At 56.0% G+C, this 18,005-nt stretch overlaps 2 protein-coding genes across 2 annotated transcripts; both read left to right on the top strand.

Annotated features, from left to right (window-relative positions):
• The first annotated feature begins 1,152 nt into the window (after nt 1–1,152).
• MADCAM1 (mucosal vascular addressin cell adhesion molecule 1) lies at nt 1,153–5,447 on the top strand. The gene is made up of 5 exons (XM_056112978.1): nt 1,153–1,213; nt 1,470–1,742; nt 2,222–2,545; nt 3,623–3,997; nt 5,113–5,447. The coding sequence occupies exons 1-5, from the start codon at nt 1,153–1,155 to the stop codon at nt 5,220–5,222; spliced, it is 1,143 nt and encodes a 380-aa protein (XP_055968953.1). The 3' UTR covers nt 5,223–5,447.
• Nucleotides 5,448–6,425: 978 nt separating this feature from the next.
• Nucleotides 6,426–9,695, top strand: TPGS1 (tubulin polyglutamylase complex subunit 1). The gene is made up of 2 exons (XM_056112867.1): nt 6,426–6,857; nt 8,967–9,695. Exons 1-2 carry the CDS (start codon nt 6,451–6,453, stop codon nt 9,502–9,504), a joined length of 945 nt encoding a protein of 314 aa, XP_055968842.1. The 5' UTR covers nt 6,426–6,450; the 3' UTR covers nt 9,505–9,695.
• The last annotated feature ends 8,310 nt before the right edge of the window (nt 9,696–18,005 follow it).

Genomic DNA, 18,005 nt, shown 5'->3' on the forward strand with positions numbered 1-18,005 from the left:
AGCTCACACTCAGCGGCCCCCGCTGCTGCGTCCTGAGGGGGGTTAAGAGCCCGGCGGCTTCCCGGGGCCGCCGCCGCGCCTCCGGCCTGGGAGCAGGGCTCCTTGGAACGGGCTTCCTGTGCCGCCTTTCCTGGCATTGCAGGGCAGGGGCAGGGGACCCACGAAGCCTGCGTCTCTCACCTGAACCCTCCCCGCGCCGCCGGCCTCAGTTTCCCCGGCTCCCCGCCCCACCTCCACTTCTGACGCTGAAGCCAGAGCGCAGAAGAACGATTACGGCTCAGAAAAAGTTTGGGCTGTCCCCTCCATAGTCAGGGAAACCGAGGCACAGGAAGCCCGCTGAGAAGGAGGAATCCGGGAGGCAGGGCAGAAAGGAGCAGCTAGTGGGCGCTGGCAGAGCCATGCAAAGGCCCTGGGGCTGCCTCGTCTGCTGGCGGAGCCACAGCGAGGCCGGAGTTCTTCCTTGCTGCCCTTGGCCGCCTTTCTACAGCCTCTACAGAGGCTCCCGGGCTGCAGGGCACCAGCCCTGGGCGCCTGAGTTGAGCGCGGGCGGGGAGCATGCCTGTCCCCTGTTTAGGATCGGCAGAGCGGGCCCCCTGCCTCTAGCTCCCCAACTCCCGTCAAGCCCGCCCGTTTGCATTAGAAGCGCCCAGCTCCGTGAACGAGGACGAAGCCGCTGCGTGGAGCCGGACCCCAGCCCCCAGCCCCAGGTACCCCCAAAACCTGCACAGCAGCTGGTCCTGGAAGGAGGCTGCTCTCCCGCGCCCCCGCGCGGCCGCTCGGGGAAGCGCCGCGGGATTGCCCCGATGGGGCGGGCGGGCAGCTGGCGCCCCTCCCAGCCCACTCGCATCCCCACCCCGCGACCCTGAACGGCCACCCCTGCCCGGATTCCACCCGCCTGTGTCCCCAAGGACGAGTCCTGGAGGAGGCCCAGCCCTTCCCTTCTGACCTCGAGGGCCCCGCTCCCCCTTCCCACCCTCATCTCTGGCCCCTCACCTCCTGCCTCGCTGTCGCCTCCAGGGTCTGGGGGTCAGGCCGGGAAAACCCCTCGGAAAACACCCCCTGGAGGAGCAGATGGAGGAGGGGGCGGGGAAGTCCTAGGCCCCCTCTATAAGACGCTCCCTCCCGCGGTTAGGACCCAGCAGGGGAGCGAGCATGGGGCTGGGCCTGGCCCTCTCGTTATTCTTCCTACTGGGGCCACAGCAGCGAGTTTCAGGTGACCAGGGGACCGGATGGGGGGCTAGGAGGATGGAGAGGGCTGGAAGGAGGCTGAAGGGTGGAGGGAGGCTGAACTGGGGGCCTGGGAGGATGGAGAGGGCTGGATGGACGGCCTAGAGAGAGGAGGGGGCTGGAAGGGGAGGGTCTTGGGCTTAAGAGGGCTGAAAGTCCGGGAGAAGAAAGGGCGTCCGTCGGGCAGGGGCTTGGAGACCCCCCCCTAGAGCGGGCGCTGAGTGGGGCTATTGTGCGGACAGGGTTGCTGGAGGTGGACCCCCCCTCGGCGGAGGTGGCGGTGGCCCTGGGCGGGTCTCTGCAGCTCACCTGCCGCCTGGCGTGCGCCCAGCCCGGGGCGGTGGCGTCCGTGCGCTGGTGGGGACTGGACACCAACCTGGGCGCTATGCGGCCGGGCGCTCATCACAGCACGCTCTCCGTGCAAAACGCCTCCCTGGCGGCCTCGGGCACGCGCGTGTGCATGGGCTCCTGCGGCCGCAACTCCTTCCAGCGCGCAGTGAAGCTCCAGGTGTTCGGTGAGTGCTCCCGACTCCTGTGGCTGGGGACGGCCCGGTTTTCACTGCCTTCCGGGGCCACCTCTTCCAGACAGCCATCCGTCCTGGACTGCTGCTCCCAGCCCCGCCTCCCCACCCCCTTTCAATTCCTTTGCCTCGTTCAGTTGCCTCCTCTGCACACCCGCTCTTGGTTCCCCCTCCAGACTCCCCTTCTGTCCCCCTTCTATTCCCGCCACTGTGCCTGTCCCTGTGCTTTCGGGTCCCTGTGCACCCCCAGTCTTGCTATCGCTCCAGTCCGGAAAAAAAATGCGGGTGGAATCTGGGCAGGGGTGACGGTGGGGATGGGGGTGGGCTGGGAGGGGCGCCTTCTGCCCACCCGCCCCGTCTGGGCAACCCCGCGGCGCTTCCCCGAGCGGCCGCGCGGGGGCGACGGAGAGCAGCCTCCTCCCAGGACCAGCCCCCTGGGCTCAGCACCCCCGGCTCAGGCTCTCCGTCCACAGCCTTCCCGGACCAGCTGTCTGTCTCCCCGATGGCTCTGGTGGCTGGGCGCGACCGGGAGGTGGCCTGCACCGCCCACAACGTCACGCCCGCGCACCCCGAAGCCCTCTCCTTGTCTCTGCTCCTGGGAGATCGGAAACTGGAGGGGGCGCAGGCTCTGGGTCGGGAGGAGGAGGAAGAGCTGCAAGAATTTGAGGGTACTCTGTTCCGGGTGACTGAGCGCTGGCAACTGCCCCCGCTGGGCAACCCCAGCCCGCCTGCTCTGCACTGCCAGGCCACCATGAGCTTGCCGGGCCTGGAGCTCACCCACCTGCTGCCCATTCCAGGTGAGTTTGCAGGCAAACTCTCACCTCTGTGCCTCTGCATCCGACGGGTCTCAGTAGTCACACGCGAGTGGAAAAATGCTTTTTATTTATTTATTTATTTAATGTTTTTGTGTCACACTCAGCAGTGCTCAGGGGTTACTCCTGGGTTTGTGCTCAGAATCATTTCTGATGAGCTCCGGGCACCCTATGGGATGCTAGGGAGCAAACCCAGGTTGGTCGTGTGCAAGGCAAACGTCCTCCCTGCAGTGTTGTCGCTCCAGCCTGGAAAAATGCTTCACCTGCCTGGGACCAGCCAGAGCGGTACTGCATCGCTGAAGACATAGTACAGTTGGGAGAGTATTTATTTGCCTGGTACACGGCTGATCTGGGTTCAATCCCCGGCATCCCATGGGGTCCCTCAAGCTCGCCAGAAGTGATTCCTGAGTGCAAGGTCAAGAGTAAACCCTGAGCAAGGCCCAACCCCCCCAAACTTAGTCAGAGTTGGGGAAAGTGCTGAATAGGGGTGATGGAACCTGACTTCCACCCAGACGACAGCCCTGCAATTCAGCTGGAGCCCAGCAGGGGGCGCTGGTGCAGTCGGCTGGAGAACCTGAGGCGGGAGGGGAGTCCGGGCCAACCGGGAGAAAACTCTACAGTGGGTGGGACGCTTGCCTTGCACTTGGCCAACCCAGGTTCAATACCTGGCACCCCATAAGGTCCCCCTAGCCCCTCCAGGCTTGATTCCCAAACTTTAAGTTGGAAAAAGTGCTGCTGGGGAGGGGAGATGGTTTGCAATTCAGTTGTGGCACAGCAGGGGGCGCTGGTGCACAGAGCCAGGAGCGAGCCGTGAACACTGCGAGATGTGGCCCCAAAACCAAAAAATAGGGGCTGGAGAGACAGCACAGCGGGTAGCGTTTACCTTGCACGAGGCCGATCTGGGTTCGATTCCCAGCATCCCATAGGGTCCCCTGAGCACCGCCAGGAGTAACTCCTGAGTGCAGAGCCAGGAGTAACCCCTGAGCATCACCGAGTGTGACGCCCCCCCCCCCCCAAAAAAAAACACAAAACCAAAAAATAAAAATGCACTCTATTTTCCAGTCCTACAGAACCCCACTTCTCCGGAGCCCCCGGTCACCACCTCCCCCGACGGTACTTCCACGCAAGGCTCCACCCACAGCACCAGACCGCCCAGCCCCACGCCCGGAAAAAGCACTCCCAGGCCCTGCCATCCCCACATCCAGCAACTGCCCATGCCGGGGGGTCTGCAGCTGCTGTGTCAGGCAGAATGTGGCCCCGGCGTGACTGTGCGCTGGACACAAATCCCCGGCCAGCTGGCGGCTTTTGAGAAGCGGGAGACAGGGCCCCGGGCTTGGCTGAATCTGCCCGGGGCCAGGTGTAGTGCCGAGGGCTGGTTCCAGTGCCGTGCAGAACCCGGGGGCCAGAAGGCCAGCCTGCATGTGGTCCCGGAAATCTGTGAGTCCTGGGGGTAGGAGAGGGGAAGGAAACTTGCCTCAGTTTCCCCAGCTGTGCAGAGTACGGTTGTTGGATTGCAGGCATCAGGACTGGGTCAGGCTTTGCCTGGAGGGAGCCCTGGGTTTGCTCCCCAGCACCAGAGAGTGTCCCCTAAGTTCCGTCAGGGACAGATATGGGAGCCCCAGAGCAGAGACAGACTTTGAGCACCATCAGGCGTAGCCTAAAAGAAATTAGAAACTGGGACTGGATTGATAGGACAGCGGGGAGGGCATTTGCCTTGCACATGTCCAATCCAAGTTTGACCCAGCATTCCATATGATCCCCTGAGCCTGCCAGGAGTGATCCTTGAGCACTGAGCCAGGAGTAACTCCTGAGCACAGCTGGAGTTACAAATATATATGGGCTGGAGTGATAGCACAGCAGTAGGGCATTTGCCTTGCATGTGGCTGGCCCAGCCGACCCGAGTTTGATTCCTCCGCCCCTCTCGGAGAGCCCAGCAAGCTACCGAGAGTATCTCACCCACATGGCAAAGCCTGGCAAGCTACCCGTGAGGTATTCGATATGCCAAACACAGTAACAACAAGTCTCACAATGGAGATGTTACTGGACCCGCTCAAGCAAATCGATGAACAACAGGAGGACAGTGCTACAGTGCTATATATATATATATATATATATATATATAGAGAGAGAGAGAGAGAGAGAGAGGGCATTTGCCTTGCTCGTGGCCAACCCAGGTTTGATCCTCAGCACCCCATATGATCACCTCAGTCAGGGGTTTGCAGAGCCGGGAGTAAGCCCTGAGCACAGTCGGGTGTGGCTCCCTCATAAAAAAGAATAAAACCTTTTTTTGTTTTATTTTGGGACCACACAGGGGTTACTTCTGGTTCTGCACTCAGGGATTACTCCTGACAGTGCTTGGGAGACCCTATGGGATGTCAGGAATCGAACCCGGATTGGCTGCATGCAAGGCAAGCACCCTCCTTGCTGGACTACTGCTCCAGCTCCCAAAAGTCTTTGTAAAATTCAGGGTACTTGGGGTATTGGGGAACCATGAGCAGTCTTCCCTCCCCAAACTTTCCAAGTGGGTCAGGGCCCTTTTGCTTCATCTTCAGGCTCCCTGCCAATGCCCGCGGAGCTGTGGGTTGGCACCACGGCCCTGGGGCTTCTGCTGCTGGCCCTGGTCACCTACCGCCTGTGGAGACGCTGCCGACAAGCCCGCTGACGCTGCCACCCCCACTCCCTGCCCTACCTGGACCTGACTTGTGGAAGGGCGCTGATCCCTCCTCCCTGTGGCCGGCATCCTGTCCTCTCGGATGCTGCCGATCAGAGGACATTTGGCGGGTAGCCCGGGCGACCTTATTCTGGTGGTCAGCACATGCAGATGCCCCAGATGGTCAGGCTTCCCCTTAGGGGCTCCTGGAGAAGCAACCTTGTCCAAACCTGGAGAATAAAGGATATGTGGACTGTGCCCCCTGGTTCCTATTTCAGCTTGAGGATGCTGGACCCTGCTTAGTTCAACCCCATTAGGACGGGCTTGGTGTCCGGGAGCACCATGGAGTGCTGGGAACATTAAAAATCCAGGTTTCACAGCTGGTAGGGCGTTTGCCTTGCACGTGGCTGACCTGGGTTCCATTCCCAGCATCCCATAGGGTCCCCCGAGCACTGCCAGGAGTAATTCCTGAGTGAAGAGCCAGGAGTAACCCCTGTGCATCGCCGGGTGTGACCCAAGAAAGCAAAAAAAAAAAAAAATCCAGGTTTCAGTGACCAGAGCATATAGGGTGCTTGTCTTGCAAGTGGCCCACCAGGTTTGATCCCCAGCATCACGTATGATCCCCTGACTTCCACCAGGAATGATCCCTGAACACAGAGCCAGGAATAAGTACTGAGCACAGCCAGGAGAAGCCCCCCAAAATATTCGTTCCTGGGTGTGAAGGCTGGGGTCAAGAGAATGACTAGGTGCTCTCTAATACCATTGGGGGCCGCGTAGACACAGAGGAGAGGAGAGGTGGCTTTCTGAAAGGAGACTGCATCTCTTTGGAGTGACTTTGGAAAAGGGAGTAGAAGAGAATGAGGGAGGGGTACGGTATGAGCAAAGCAAGGGTTAAAAGATGTCAGGGCTTGGGGAATCCTAGCCAGTTAATTTGGATCCAGAGAAAAAGTGCCCTCTTCCCTGGCAACCAGAGAAATTCGTTACTAGGGGACCACGCTAGGGAGGGACTCGCCCACTTCGAAGATGGCTGCAATCCGGCTTCACGCCAGAAGCTGAGTCCTTCCACGGAAACCATTTTGAAGTCTGGCAAAATTCGGGTTCCGGGCCAGGCAGGAGAGCGAGCCAGTGTACCCTGAACACTGGAGAAACAGTGCCACCTAGACTCGAGAGAAGAAATGATCCGCGCTATTTCCTTTTAAGTCCACCAGTGGAATCCGGGAGTCCTCGGCCCTTAAGCAAGATGGCCGCCCTAGGTGTCAGGGCGCTGCGGTCTCTGGCGGCGCTTCCGGTTCAGCCGCCCTCAGTTAAGATGGCGGCCGTAGAGAAGCGGCGGCCGGCCGTGGTTCCGGCGGCCAATTACTCCGATGGCAGCCGGTCCGCGGTACCCCGGCCGGCAGCCACGGTCGAGAGCGAAGAGGAGTTCCTGCGGCAGGTCGGCGTGACGGAGATGATGCGCGCGGCCCTGCTGAAGGTGTTGGAGGCGCGGCCCGAGGAGCCGATCGCCTTCCTGGCACACTACTTCGAAAACATGGGCCTGCGCTCGCCTGTGAACGGTGGCGCCGGGGAACCCCCAGGCCAGCTCCTGCTGCAGCAGCAGCGCCTGGGCCGTGCGCTGTGGCACCTCCGTCTGGCTCACCACTCCCAGAGGTGCGGGGACTGGGAGGGGCGGGGGCGGACAGCGACTGGACTACAACTCCCAGCACGCTCCGCGCGTGCCTTCACTGCCTCCGCGTGTATCAAGGCGCAAGGCTGTCTGGGAATTGTATTCCTCAGCGCCTATCGTTAACGGGAAGGGACCTTAACCCCGGTGCAAAGCTGGGTCGGGGTGGGAGTGGGGGTGTCTCATCATTAGCTTCTGCCTCTGCTCAGTTTCGCCACTTTTGAAAGTTATAGAGGAAAACTTCCCAGCCAGGTTTCTTGTTTCTTTGCTTGCCCGGTAGTATCCTGGGCCATTAAGGCAGAAAATGACTGTGTATGGCTGGGGATGGGTGGGGGGTATTATGGTTGAGGGACAGAGCTGTGGGAGATTGGGGCGGCCACACCTGGAGGCGGAGATTGGGGGGGTGGGGGCGGGGTTCAGCCTCCTGACTCTGATCTCACTGGGCTACCATTCCTCATCGGGTAACTTCCTGTCCCAGCCCTCATCCCCACCTCCACCCAAGGCCATCAGCACAGCCAGGCTGCACTCCAATGGGGACCCTCATGTGGCACAGTCAGGCAGTGACCCCGACTTGAAGACAGGTACTTTGGATCTGGGAAAGGCAGTGCATCCACAAGTTGCTCTGCAAACATTTGGGGAACCAAACAGGCACCCCAAATTTGGCCACCTGCAGGGAGGAGGGAGAGAGAACTGTGCAGGGGGGTGACCAGGTTCCAGAAATGAGATTATGGCCACTTAGGCTTCACTCTTAGGTATCACTCAAGATGGGAGATGTAACCCCAAACCTTTTGTGGTCTTCTGACACCTTAGGGGTCCTGCTTAGTCCCCAAGGTACCAGGGAGTGGGAGAATGGGAGAGCAGAGAACTGTCCCCCTTCCCCCTACAAGCCTTCACCTCTGCAAACCTGGTGCTCCAGAGAACTCACCCTGATGCAGAAACTGGTGCCAAATGTGCTGTTTCAGGCCAGTCATTGGGGAGCTAGTAACAAAGCCAGGGTGAGAGAACAGAGGAGGGTCCTGGAGAGATAGAGAGGGGTTAAGGCACTTGTTTTGCCTGAGGTTGACCCCTGGTGTCTCCCAGGCACTGCCAGGCAACAGAAAGTTTGCCCGCCTTGCCAGAGGTGCTGATAATATCTTCTCAGCTGCAAGCTTCTAGTGCTGGGGCTAAGAGTGCTACGCAGTCAGACTAGCTGGGGCCACTGGGGGAGACCAAACTCTGTGTCCCCCCTCTGCCGGCTAGGAGGAGCAGCAGTGATGGCTATCAGTGTGGGCTGTGGCAGATGGGAGGTGGGGGCTCCGTGCAATGTCCCCGCTTTCAGGCTAGGCTGCCCCATCCCGATGGTGCAAGGCATTAAAGTGTCAGCCAGGACAAGGTGTAGTAAGTGCCAAGGTGGTGAATGTTACGAAGTAGAAGGGAGGTGAGGTGGGGAAAGGGGTGGGGAAGGGGAAGGATTGGTGGAGGAAGTGGGGGACGGCCCATGACAAGGTGGCATCCCTGCCAAGGCCGAAGAAGCCCAAGGAGCTAGGGAGTACGGGGTCCAGCTGAGGTGCAACCTTTGGACCTGAGCAATACCTCAGCTGGGGAGGGCACTTGCCTTGCACACGGCCCGACCTGGGTTTGATTCTTTTTTTTTTTTTTGGGTCACAAAGACGCACAGGGGTCACTCGTGGTTCTGCACTCAGGAATTACCCCTGGCGGTGCTCAGGGGACCGTATGGGATGTTGGGAATCGAACCCGGGTCGACCTCGTGCAAGGCAAACGCCCTACCCGCTGTGCTATTGCTCCAGCCCCCTGGGTTTGATTCTTGCATCCCATCCGGTGGTCCCTCATCCCCCGCCAGGAGTAATTATTAAGTGCAGAGCCAGGAGTAGCCAATAAGGTGAGTCCCCTTACCTCCCCCCAAAAAAAAGCAACTCAGAGGAAGGCACTGAGAGTAGTGGGCGGGGCGGTCGCCTGTGGGCGGAGCCACATGGGCGTGGCCACGCAGACACGCGGCCTCTTAATTGGGTGGGGGCCGGCGCCTAGGGGCGGGGCCGGCGCCTGTGGGTGGGACATCCAGTCCCGTCCCGCCCAATCCCACGCCCCGCTGCCCGCAGGACCGCCTTCAACAACAACGTGGGCGTGGCCTACGAGTGCCTGAGCGCCAGCGGCCGCCGCAAGCGTCCCGGGCTGGACGGGCGCACGTACAGCGAGCTGCTCAAGCGCATCTGCCGCGACGGCGAGGCGCCCGAGGAAGTGGTGGCACCGCTTCTGCGCCGGCTGCAGTGCCGGGACCACGAGGCCGTGCCGCTGGCCGTCTTCCGCGCCGGCATGCTCACCTGCTTCGTGCTGCTGGAGTTCGTGGCGCGGGCCGGCGCGCTCTACCGCCTGCTGGAGGACCCCGCCCTGGCCGTGGCCGATCGCCGCGTGGGCCAGGCGGTGCTGGACACCCTGGAGGGGGCCCTGCAGGCCAGCGACAACGCCGCGGGGCCCGCCTGCTACCTGGAGGCCGGCTCCCGTCTGGGCCCCGACAGCCTGGCCCTGGCCATAGACCGCGCCCTGGGCGCGCGGCGGCCCAGCAACCCCATGTCGCGGGAGGAGTTCCTGGAGAAAGCCGCTGCCCTCTTCATCGCCAAAGTCAAGCCGGTGGGCTGAAGGCCAAGCCCCCTCCCCTCGCACCTTAGCGGCCGCCACCTGGGCCTCGACCTCGGCGGGCTCTGAGGTCCCGACCAGGATGCATGCAGGGGTGGGGACGACCCCCGGGGAAGACCAAGGGTCCCAGGAATCGGATCCCACACCCCCTCAACTCCCCCAGGGGCCCCTCCCAGCAGAAATAAAGCCATTTCCCCCAGCCCACCAGTGTGTGCTGCCGTGTCCTGCCCCGTGTCCATACACGCGTGACCCCGCAATGCTGGCCAGCCGGAAATGTCCCCGAACCCCAGATGTGGCTTTCAACGCATTGAGGTGCCAGGGCCCCCAAGAGGCCGGACCCCTCCAAGTGCTTTCTCCCTGTCCTCGGTGCCCCCCAGATGCCAAGAAAAGTCAGCTGCAGGTGGAGAGCACGCAGTGAGAGTACAGTGGAAAGATGTTCGCGTACCCTCAGCATCCCATATGGTACCCTGAGCCTGCCGGAAGTGATCCTGAGCCTACAACCAGGAGTAAGCCCTGAGTACGGCTGGGCGTGTGACCCCCAATTTTTTTATTTTCTTTCCTTTTTTTTTTTTCTTTTTGGATCACGCCCGGAGATGCTCAGGGGTTACTCCTGGCTTTGCACTCAGGAATCAGTCCTGGCGGTGCTTGGGGGACCCTATGGGATGCCGTGGATCGAACCCAGGTCGACCGTGTGCAAGGTGAACGCCCTACCCGCTGTACTATTGTTCCGGTCCCCCAATTTTTTTAAAAGGTCCCATCTGTGGTGGCCCCAAGAGTCCCCTTGGTGCATTTGGGACCGATTACAGTCCCAATGGTCTACAGTAAAGGATGAAGGAAAGAATGGGGGCCATCAGGCTGGTTGGTCATCGGTGGCCATTTATTCAAGTCTCAAAGCATGTCTTATAGAAAAATCATGAAGGGTTGGGTGTAGCAATTACACATAGGTGTGGTTGAACGATATCATAAACAATGAACAGATGTAAAGCCCTTCCTTCCGGAGCGATAGCACAGCAGTAGGGCGTTTGCCTTGCACGCGGCCAACATGGCCAACCGGAGTTCGATTCCTCCGCCCCTCTCGGAGAGCCCGGCAAGCTACCGAGAGTATTCGATATGCCAGACACAGTAACAACAAAGTCTCCAATGGAGACGTTACTGGGCCCGCTCGAGCAAATCGATGATCAACGGGAGGGCCTTTACTTTACTTTACTCCTTCCGGGGAAGTTGTTCTAGGGGATTAACTCAGGGACAAATCTCATCTGGTTGCTCATAGATTCCTGCTAGGAGATCCACCCAGGGGCAGAATTCCTTCTAAGGGTGCTGCTCTCATCTTTCCTTAGCCAATATTCATTTAAACAATCATCTAAAATTTAGCTTCTTTTTATTTATTTATTTTATTAGTGAGACATATGAGGTATAGTTGTAGACTTACAAATTTTTGTGCTTGGGTTTCAATTATACAATAATCAAATGCCCATCCCTCCACCAGTGCCCATTTCCCACCACCACGGATCCCAGTATCCCTCCCACCCCCCATTCCCTCCCCATCCCACCCTGCCTCTGTGGCAGGGCATTCCCTTTTGTTCTCTCTTATTGGGTGTTGTGGTTTGCAAGAGAGGCAATGGATGGCAATCATGTTTGGTCTATAGTCTACTTTCAGCATGCTTCTCCCATCCTGGGAGGATCCTCCCAACACCTTTATTTGGTGTTCCCTTCTCTATCTGAGCTCCCTTTTCCCCTAGCATGTGTGGCTGGCCTCCAAGCCATGGAGTAAAATTCCTGGCACTAATCTCGACCATTCTTGGGTGTTAGTCTCCTATTTTGTTACTTTATGTTCCCCAGTAAATGCAGTCTTTCTATGTCTATCCCTTTCTTTCTGACTCATTTCACTTAACATGATACTTTCCATGTAGTACCACTTGTATGTAAATTTCATGGTTTCATCTTTTCTAACAGCTACATAGTACTCTAAAATTTACTTCTTAATAGTATCTCTGGGCTGGAGTGATCGCACAGCGAGTAGGGCATTTGCCTTGCACGTGGCCAACCCAGGTTCGATTCCTCCATCCCTCTCGGAGAGCCCGGCAAGCTACCGAGAGCATCCCGCCCACATGGCAGAGCCTGGCAAGCTCCTCGTGGCGTATTTGATATGCCAGAAACAGTAACAAGTCTCTCAATGGAGACGTTACTGGTGCCCTCCCAAGCAAATCGATGAACAACGGGATGACAGTGCAGTGCTACAGTGCTAGTATGTCTAGCCATTTTGTATGAACACAGAAAGAGATATATAAAGCTTAAAGGTTGGCTTTTTCTGGGGACATCTAGCTATATATCCCAGACTATAGTTCTCAGGCCAGATTAGTCATTCCTAACCCCAGCAGCGTCCTTATTCAGTTACTTCTTTTTGGGTCATGACAGTTTGTTCCAGGACCATACTTTTAAGTTGTTATACTTCTATGGCACTTAGCCTGTTCCTTTTTGATGCTAGGGTAGTTTACGACTTGCCCTGGGTCCATCCAAGTCCCTCGCCAGTGCCCTCCTTTGGGGGTGTTAGGAACTAAGGACAACTGAAGCGTAAGTCAAGTAAATATGATGGATGTCCAGGAGTAAATATTATTCATTTCATTTTTTTCATTTCATCATCCTGTTATTCGTCGATTGCCTCGAGCAGGCCCCAGTAACGTCTCTTTCATCCTAACCCTGAGATTATATTCAAGGCTCTTTAGGAGAATGAGACCCATCATTGTTACTGGTATTTGGCATATTTGGTACGCCACGGGGAGTTTGCCAGACTCTGCCCTGTGGGCAGGCTACATTCGATAGCCTGCAAGTTTGTCCAAAGTAGGAATGAGATAATAAGATGTCATAAAAAGATGTCCTGATAAGATGTCACACGGCCGCAAATGCGGCCGCACGGTTCCGGGAGCTGGATTTTATAGTCTCTGAGTCTTGGCCGTTGATGGGATTACACGGCGCCAGGGGGCCAGGTGGTGGGTGTGACCCCCGCCTACTGGGATTTGGAGGATCTGGGTGGAAGATGCTCGACTCCAGTCTGAGTAGGCTTGGAGATCTCGGCCCCGGAACCCGCGTGGCTTTGTCCCTCTGCCAGTACCTTCAGGTGTGTGGAGAGTGGTCTCAGCATGGTGGTGGCTGGTCCTGGAGGTCTTTGGCTGCCGGAGCCCTGGTCGGGGTGGGGAGGTTGAAATATTATTCAAAGTTAATTAACTCCCATGTTATAAAAGCAAAGCATTAACTGTCTTCCTGTGTTTATACAAAAATAACATTGCTCTAAAGTAAACTATACAAAGGACATAAAGGAAAGAGAAAAGCAATATTTTACTTATATATACAAAAACCAGAGTCCTCAGAAGATTTGACCTGTAGGTTATAGCGTCTGATTTGGGGATATTTGTGATTAACAGATAGGGGAAGAAGAGCACAAAGGAGGTTAAAGATAGACACAGAGAAGGGCTGGAGCCATAGCACAGCGCGTGGGACGTTTGCCTTGCACGCGGGCCACCTGGGTTTGATTCCCAGCATCCCATATGGTCCCTTGAGCACCGCCAGGAGTAATTCCTGAGTGCAAAGCCAGGAATAACCCCTGTGCATTTCCAGGTGTGACCCCCAAAAAAAGCAAAAAAAGAAAACCAAGATAAACAGAGGATTCGGAGTTCCTGATGGAGCTCCCATGCTCAGAGCTGATTTCCACAGACTTGGCTGGAGCAATAGCACAGTGGTAGGGTGTTTGCCTTGCATGCAGCCGACATGGCCGACCCGAGTTTGATTCCTCCGCCCCTCTCGGAGAGCCTGGCAAGCTACCAAGAGTATCTCGCCCTCACGGCAAAGCCTGGCAAGCTACTCGTGACGTATTCGATATGCCAAACACAGTAACAAGTCTCACAATGTTACTGGACCCGCTCGAGCAAATCGATGAATAACGGGAGGACAGTGACAGTGACGGACAAGCCTCATCCATGAGTGAATCAGTTGAAAAACCTAGGCATGCAGGGCTTGTGACTGAAATCTTCAGGCTTGCACGGAGTCAGGAATGCATGCTTCCAGTAGCCTGGCAATGACACTCATGAACTGCCTCTGGTGCCATATGAGATCATTAATGGCCATGATCCAGAGACTCACAAATAAATCTCTAGGAAGGAAGCAACATGCCACTGAGATGCTCCTGGACCCCTAAGTCACCATCCAGTCGAAAAAAATTAAATTAACCTCAGTTGTAGCACCCCTGCCCCTGCGCCTAGCTGTCCTCGCCGGGGCCCCTTGGAGGGGAGCAGGTTGAGTTTTCCTCCCCACCCCAACCAGGGCTCCGGCAGCCAAAGACCTCCAGGACCAGCCACCACCATGCTGAGACCACTCTCCGCACACATGAAGGTACTGGCAGAGGGACAAAGCCACGCGGGTTTCGGGGCCGGGATCTCCAAGTCTACTTGGATCAGGGCTGAGCATCTTCCACCCAGATCCTCCAAATTCCAGTAGGCGGGGGTCACACCCACCAACTGGCCCCCTGGCGCCGTGTAATCCCATCAACGGCCAAGACTCAGAGACTATAAAAACCAGCTCCCGGAAGAGAACAGCACAGAGTCTCCTGCCCCCTGCGCCTGGCTGTCCTCACCGGGGCACCTTGGAGAGGAGCGGGTTGAGTTTTCCTCCCCGTCTCGACATCTTATCATCTCATTCCTACTTTGACAAACTGGCAGGCTACCGAATGTAACCTGCCCACTCGGCAGAGTCTGGCAAACTCCCCGTGGCGTACCCAATATGCCAAATACCAGTAACAATGAAGGGTCTCATTCTCCTAACTCTGAAAGAGCCTTGAATATGCCACTTTTTAAAAAAATCTCAGGGCTAGGACGAAGGAGACGTTACTGGGGCCTGCTCGAGGCAATCAGCGAACAACAGGATGATCGTGATCGTGATTGTGATTGTAGCACCATATTTAAAATTTTTAAATTCCTGGAGCACACGGCCATCCAACATCTCATACACCACATCACTGATGTACCAAGACAAGGGCTTAATGACTCCAGGGTGAAATACAACACTCTTCACACATTTTCCCCTAAGGAAACTATTTTTGGATCATTTTTAGCAGATTATTCCTAACAAGCAATACAAAATAAATTATGTAGGTCCTACTTTGGGATCAGGCTTTGGAGGTTTGGGTGGAAACATTCAGAATATGGCGATGGGAAGGTGTAATGGTGGTGGGATTGGTGTTGGAACAGTAATAAATTATTATTTATAAAAATAAAAAATATGTTTTGAGAAGAGTGCTTGAAGGGTTGGAGCAATAGTACAGCCGGCAGGGCGTTTGCCTTGCACGCAGCCAACCCAGGTTCGATTCCCAGCATCCCATATGGTCCCCCGAGCACCACCAGAAGTAATTCCTGAGTGCATGAGCCAGGAGTAACCCCTGTGCATCGCTGGGTGTGACCCAAAAAAAAAAAAGAGTGCCTGATGGAATTGGGTGTACCTCAGGAGCATAGCATAATATAGCAATCAATAAACCTAAGCTCCCTGCAGAGGAGAAAGGACAAACCAATGTCATGTCTTAAAATGCTTAGTACTGTAATCCGGGGCTGGAGAGATAGCACAGTGGGTAGGGCGTTTGCCTTGCACGCGGCCGACCCGGGTTTGATTCCCGGCATTCCATATGGTCCCCCGAGGACCGCCAGGGGTAATTCCTGAGTGCAGAGCCAGGAGTAGCCCCTGTGCATCGCCGGGTGTGACGCAAAAAGAAAAAAAAATTGCTTAGAACTGTAATCCAACAGTCAGCTGGGCAGGTGACAGGTCTACTGTGGTCTCCACAGCTGCCCTAAGAAGAAAATGAACAAGACCCCACGTTTGACAAACAGACAGACAGACAGACAGAGGCAATGGGAACCAGGGAAGGGAGGTGGTGCAGTGGGAGGGCGCCAGTCATGCGTGCGTGATGCTTCATGTGGTCCTGGTGTTGTGAATGGACTGGAGCCAGGGAGATGGCTCACAGGGCCAGAGCTGGGGCTGGAGAGATAGTACAGCGGGGAGGCACCTGCAAGTGGCTGACGGGGATTTGCAAGTGGCCAACCAGGCTTTGATCCCTGCCACCTCATATGGTCAAGTGAGCACAGAATTAGAATTAACCCCTGAGTATCACCCGGTGTGGCCATGAAACAAAGCAAAAAAAAAAAAAAAATCAGGGACTGGAGCAATGGCACAGCGGGTAGGGCCTTGCACGCAGCCGACCCGGGTTTGAGTCCCAGCATCCTGTATGGTCCCCAGAGCACCGCCAGGAGTAATTCCTGAGTGCATGAGCCAGGAGTAACCCCTGTGCATTGCTGGGTGTGACTCAAAAAGCAAAAAAAAAAAAAAAAAAAAAAAAGACTGGGACAATTGACAATACCACATAGTCCTCCAGAACACCACAAGATGTGGCTCCACTGTCCCCTGCCCCCCCCCACAAAAAAGAAAAAACATGGCCAGAGAGATAGTACAGCAGATTGGGCACTTGCCTTGCACACAGCCAACCCAGGTTTGACAACTGGCACCCCAATAGGTCCTCAATCTAATAAGCGCAGCATCAAAATTAAATTTTGGGCACCACCAGATGTGGCCCCTAAAACAAACAAAAAAACAACCTAATAGCAGTTCATTTAAACCCAGAGCCCACCCCAGAATTGTCACCCCCATACACACACACTCTCTCACACACACACACACACACACACCTGTGCTGTGTCTGGGCACTGGAACAATAGTATAGCAGGGAGGACATTTGCCCTGCATGTGGCCAACCCAGGTTCGATCCGTGGCATCCCATAGGGTCCCCAAGCACCGCCAGGAGTAATTCCCAAGTGAAGAGCGAGGAGTGACCCCAGAGCATCACCACACATCATCCAAAAAGAAAAAAATTGTGCATCTGTTCCAGTTATTTTCCTACTAAAGCCCCAAGCAACCAGAGTCCACCGGAAGTGGAAACATTTCCCCATCACAGAGTCACTGTTAGGGGGCCACTGCTGGCTGTGTTCAGGGCCTACTCCTGCAGGGCTCTAGGGACCCAGTGAGGTGTCAGAGATCAAACCTGGGTCAACAGGGTGCAAAGTAAATGTCCTATCCCCTGTACAATTTCTCCAGAGTTCAAGAAGGGAAACCACTTTTTTGTTTGTTTTTGGGATATGCACGCCAGTGCTCAGGGCTTAGTCCTGGCTCTGAGCTCAGGGATCACTCCTGGTGAGGCCCAGGGGACCCACATGGGGGTTGAGTTGGGTTGGCCATATGCAAGGCAAAGTACTTTACCCACTGTACTATTGCTCCAGGCTTTCAAAAAGCATTTTTTTGCGGGGGGGGGGGGGTCACACCCGGAGATGCACAGGAGTTACTCCTGGTTCACGCACTCAGGAATCACTCCTGGTGGTGCTCAGGGGACCATATGGGATACTGGGAATCGAACTTGGGTCGGCCACATGCAAGGCAAACGCCCTACCCTCTGTGCTATTGCTCCAGCCCCATCAAAAAGCATTTTTTAAAAGAGAGAAAACTTTGGCCAGTGAGAGAATTCAGTGGGTTAAGGCTTGTGCCTTGCATCCCAGGACCACAGAGCCGGAGCCCAGAGCAGTCCCTCAAGACCACCAATTGTGGCCCAGAAGCCAAACATAAATAAAAGAGGAGGGGCTGGAGTAGGGAGGGCATTTGTCTTTTTTTTTTCTTACAGTCACAAAAATTTCATGTTTGAACTTTAATCATCAAACACCCATCCCTTCACCAGTGCACATTTTCCACCACCAAAATCCCCAGCATTCCACACCCCAACCACTCCACACCTCCCCCTGCCTGTGTGTCAGACAATTTGTAAAATATTCTTTCTCTACTTTACTTACCTTCGATATTTCGAGACCAGTCCTACCACCCCTCATACCTGCAATGCTAGACAATGTGTTTTGTCTTGTTTGCTATGGGTATAATGTAAAGTCCTGCAGCTGCAAGAGTGGCCGCGCGCTCTAGGAATTCTAAGATTTTAATAATTAAGGTCTGAAGAAATCGCTGCAGCAAGTTGCTCGGGTCCGAGATTCGTTTGTGTGTCTCTGGATCGTGGCCATGTGGGAGCTTAAGTAGTCGATGGATGGGTGGATGTGGCATCACCTCGGCATCCCATTGGGGCGGGGGTAGGAGGAGGGCCCACTCCTCCTCTGTCCCGCGAGACTTGGGATTTGTGGTCACTGCTTCTGGTACCTGAAGCTTCTGGCTGGGTTCTAGAAAATAGCGCCCGCCAGAGCTCTTACAGGGCAGGCAGAGGAATAACACCTGCCCCATCTGGAACAGCCCAGCAGAGAGGGCCTATTGCAAAGTCCCAGGTCATCTCTGTCCTGAGTTGCTCCGTCCTGAGATTCGTTTGCGTGTCTTGAGGGCATTTGTCTTGACCGGGTGTGATCCTCAGCATCCCGTATGGTCCCCCTAGCCAGCCAGGAGTGATCCCTTAGAACAAAGCTGTGTGTGAGGAAAGCCGAGTACCGCCA

Source organism: Sorex fumeus, unplaced genomic scaffold (assembly GCF_029834395.1).
Source record: "Sorex fumeus unplaced genomic scaffold, SorFum_2.1 ptg000019l, whole genome shotgun sequence".
Classification (NCBI taxonomy): domain Eukaryota; kingdom Metazoa; phylum Chordata; class Mammalia; order Eulipotyphla; family Soricidae; genus Sorex; species Sorex fumeus.

What these genes read in the sequence shown, in the direction of transcription:
- TPGS1 (XM_056112867.1), top strand. Translation starts at nt 6,451, where the DNA reads ATGGCCGCCCTAGGTGTCAGGGCGCTGCGGTCTCTGGCGGCGCTTCCG. An exon ending in CTGGCTCACCACTCCCAGAG is followed by an intron (nt 6,858 to 8,966) that starts GTGCGGGGACTG and finishes CGCTGCCCGCAG; the next exon opens with GACCGCCTTCAACAACAACG.
- MADCAM1 (XM_056112978.1), top strand. Translation starts at nt 1,153, where the DNA reads ATGGGGCTGGGCCTGGCCCTCTCGTTATTCTTCCTACTGGGGCCACAG. An exon ending in CCACCTGCTGCCCATTCCAG is followed by an intron (nt 2,546 to 3,622) that starts GTGAGTTTGCAG and finishes TCTATTTTCCAG; the next exon opens with TCCTACAGAACCCCACTTCT. An exon ending in GCATGTGGTCCCGGAAATCT is followed by an intron (nt 3,998 to 5,112) that starts GTGAGTCCTGGG and finishes CTTCATCTTCAG; the next exon opens with GCTCCCTGCCAATGCCCGCG.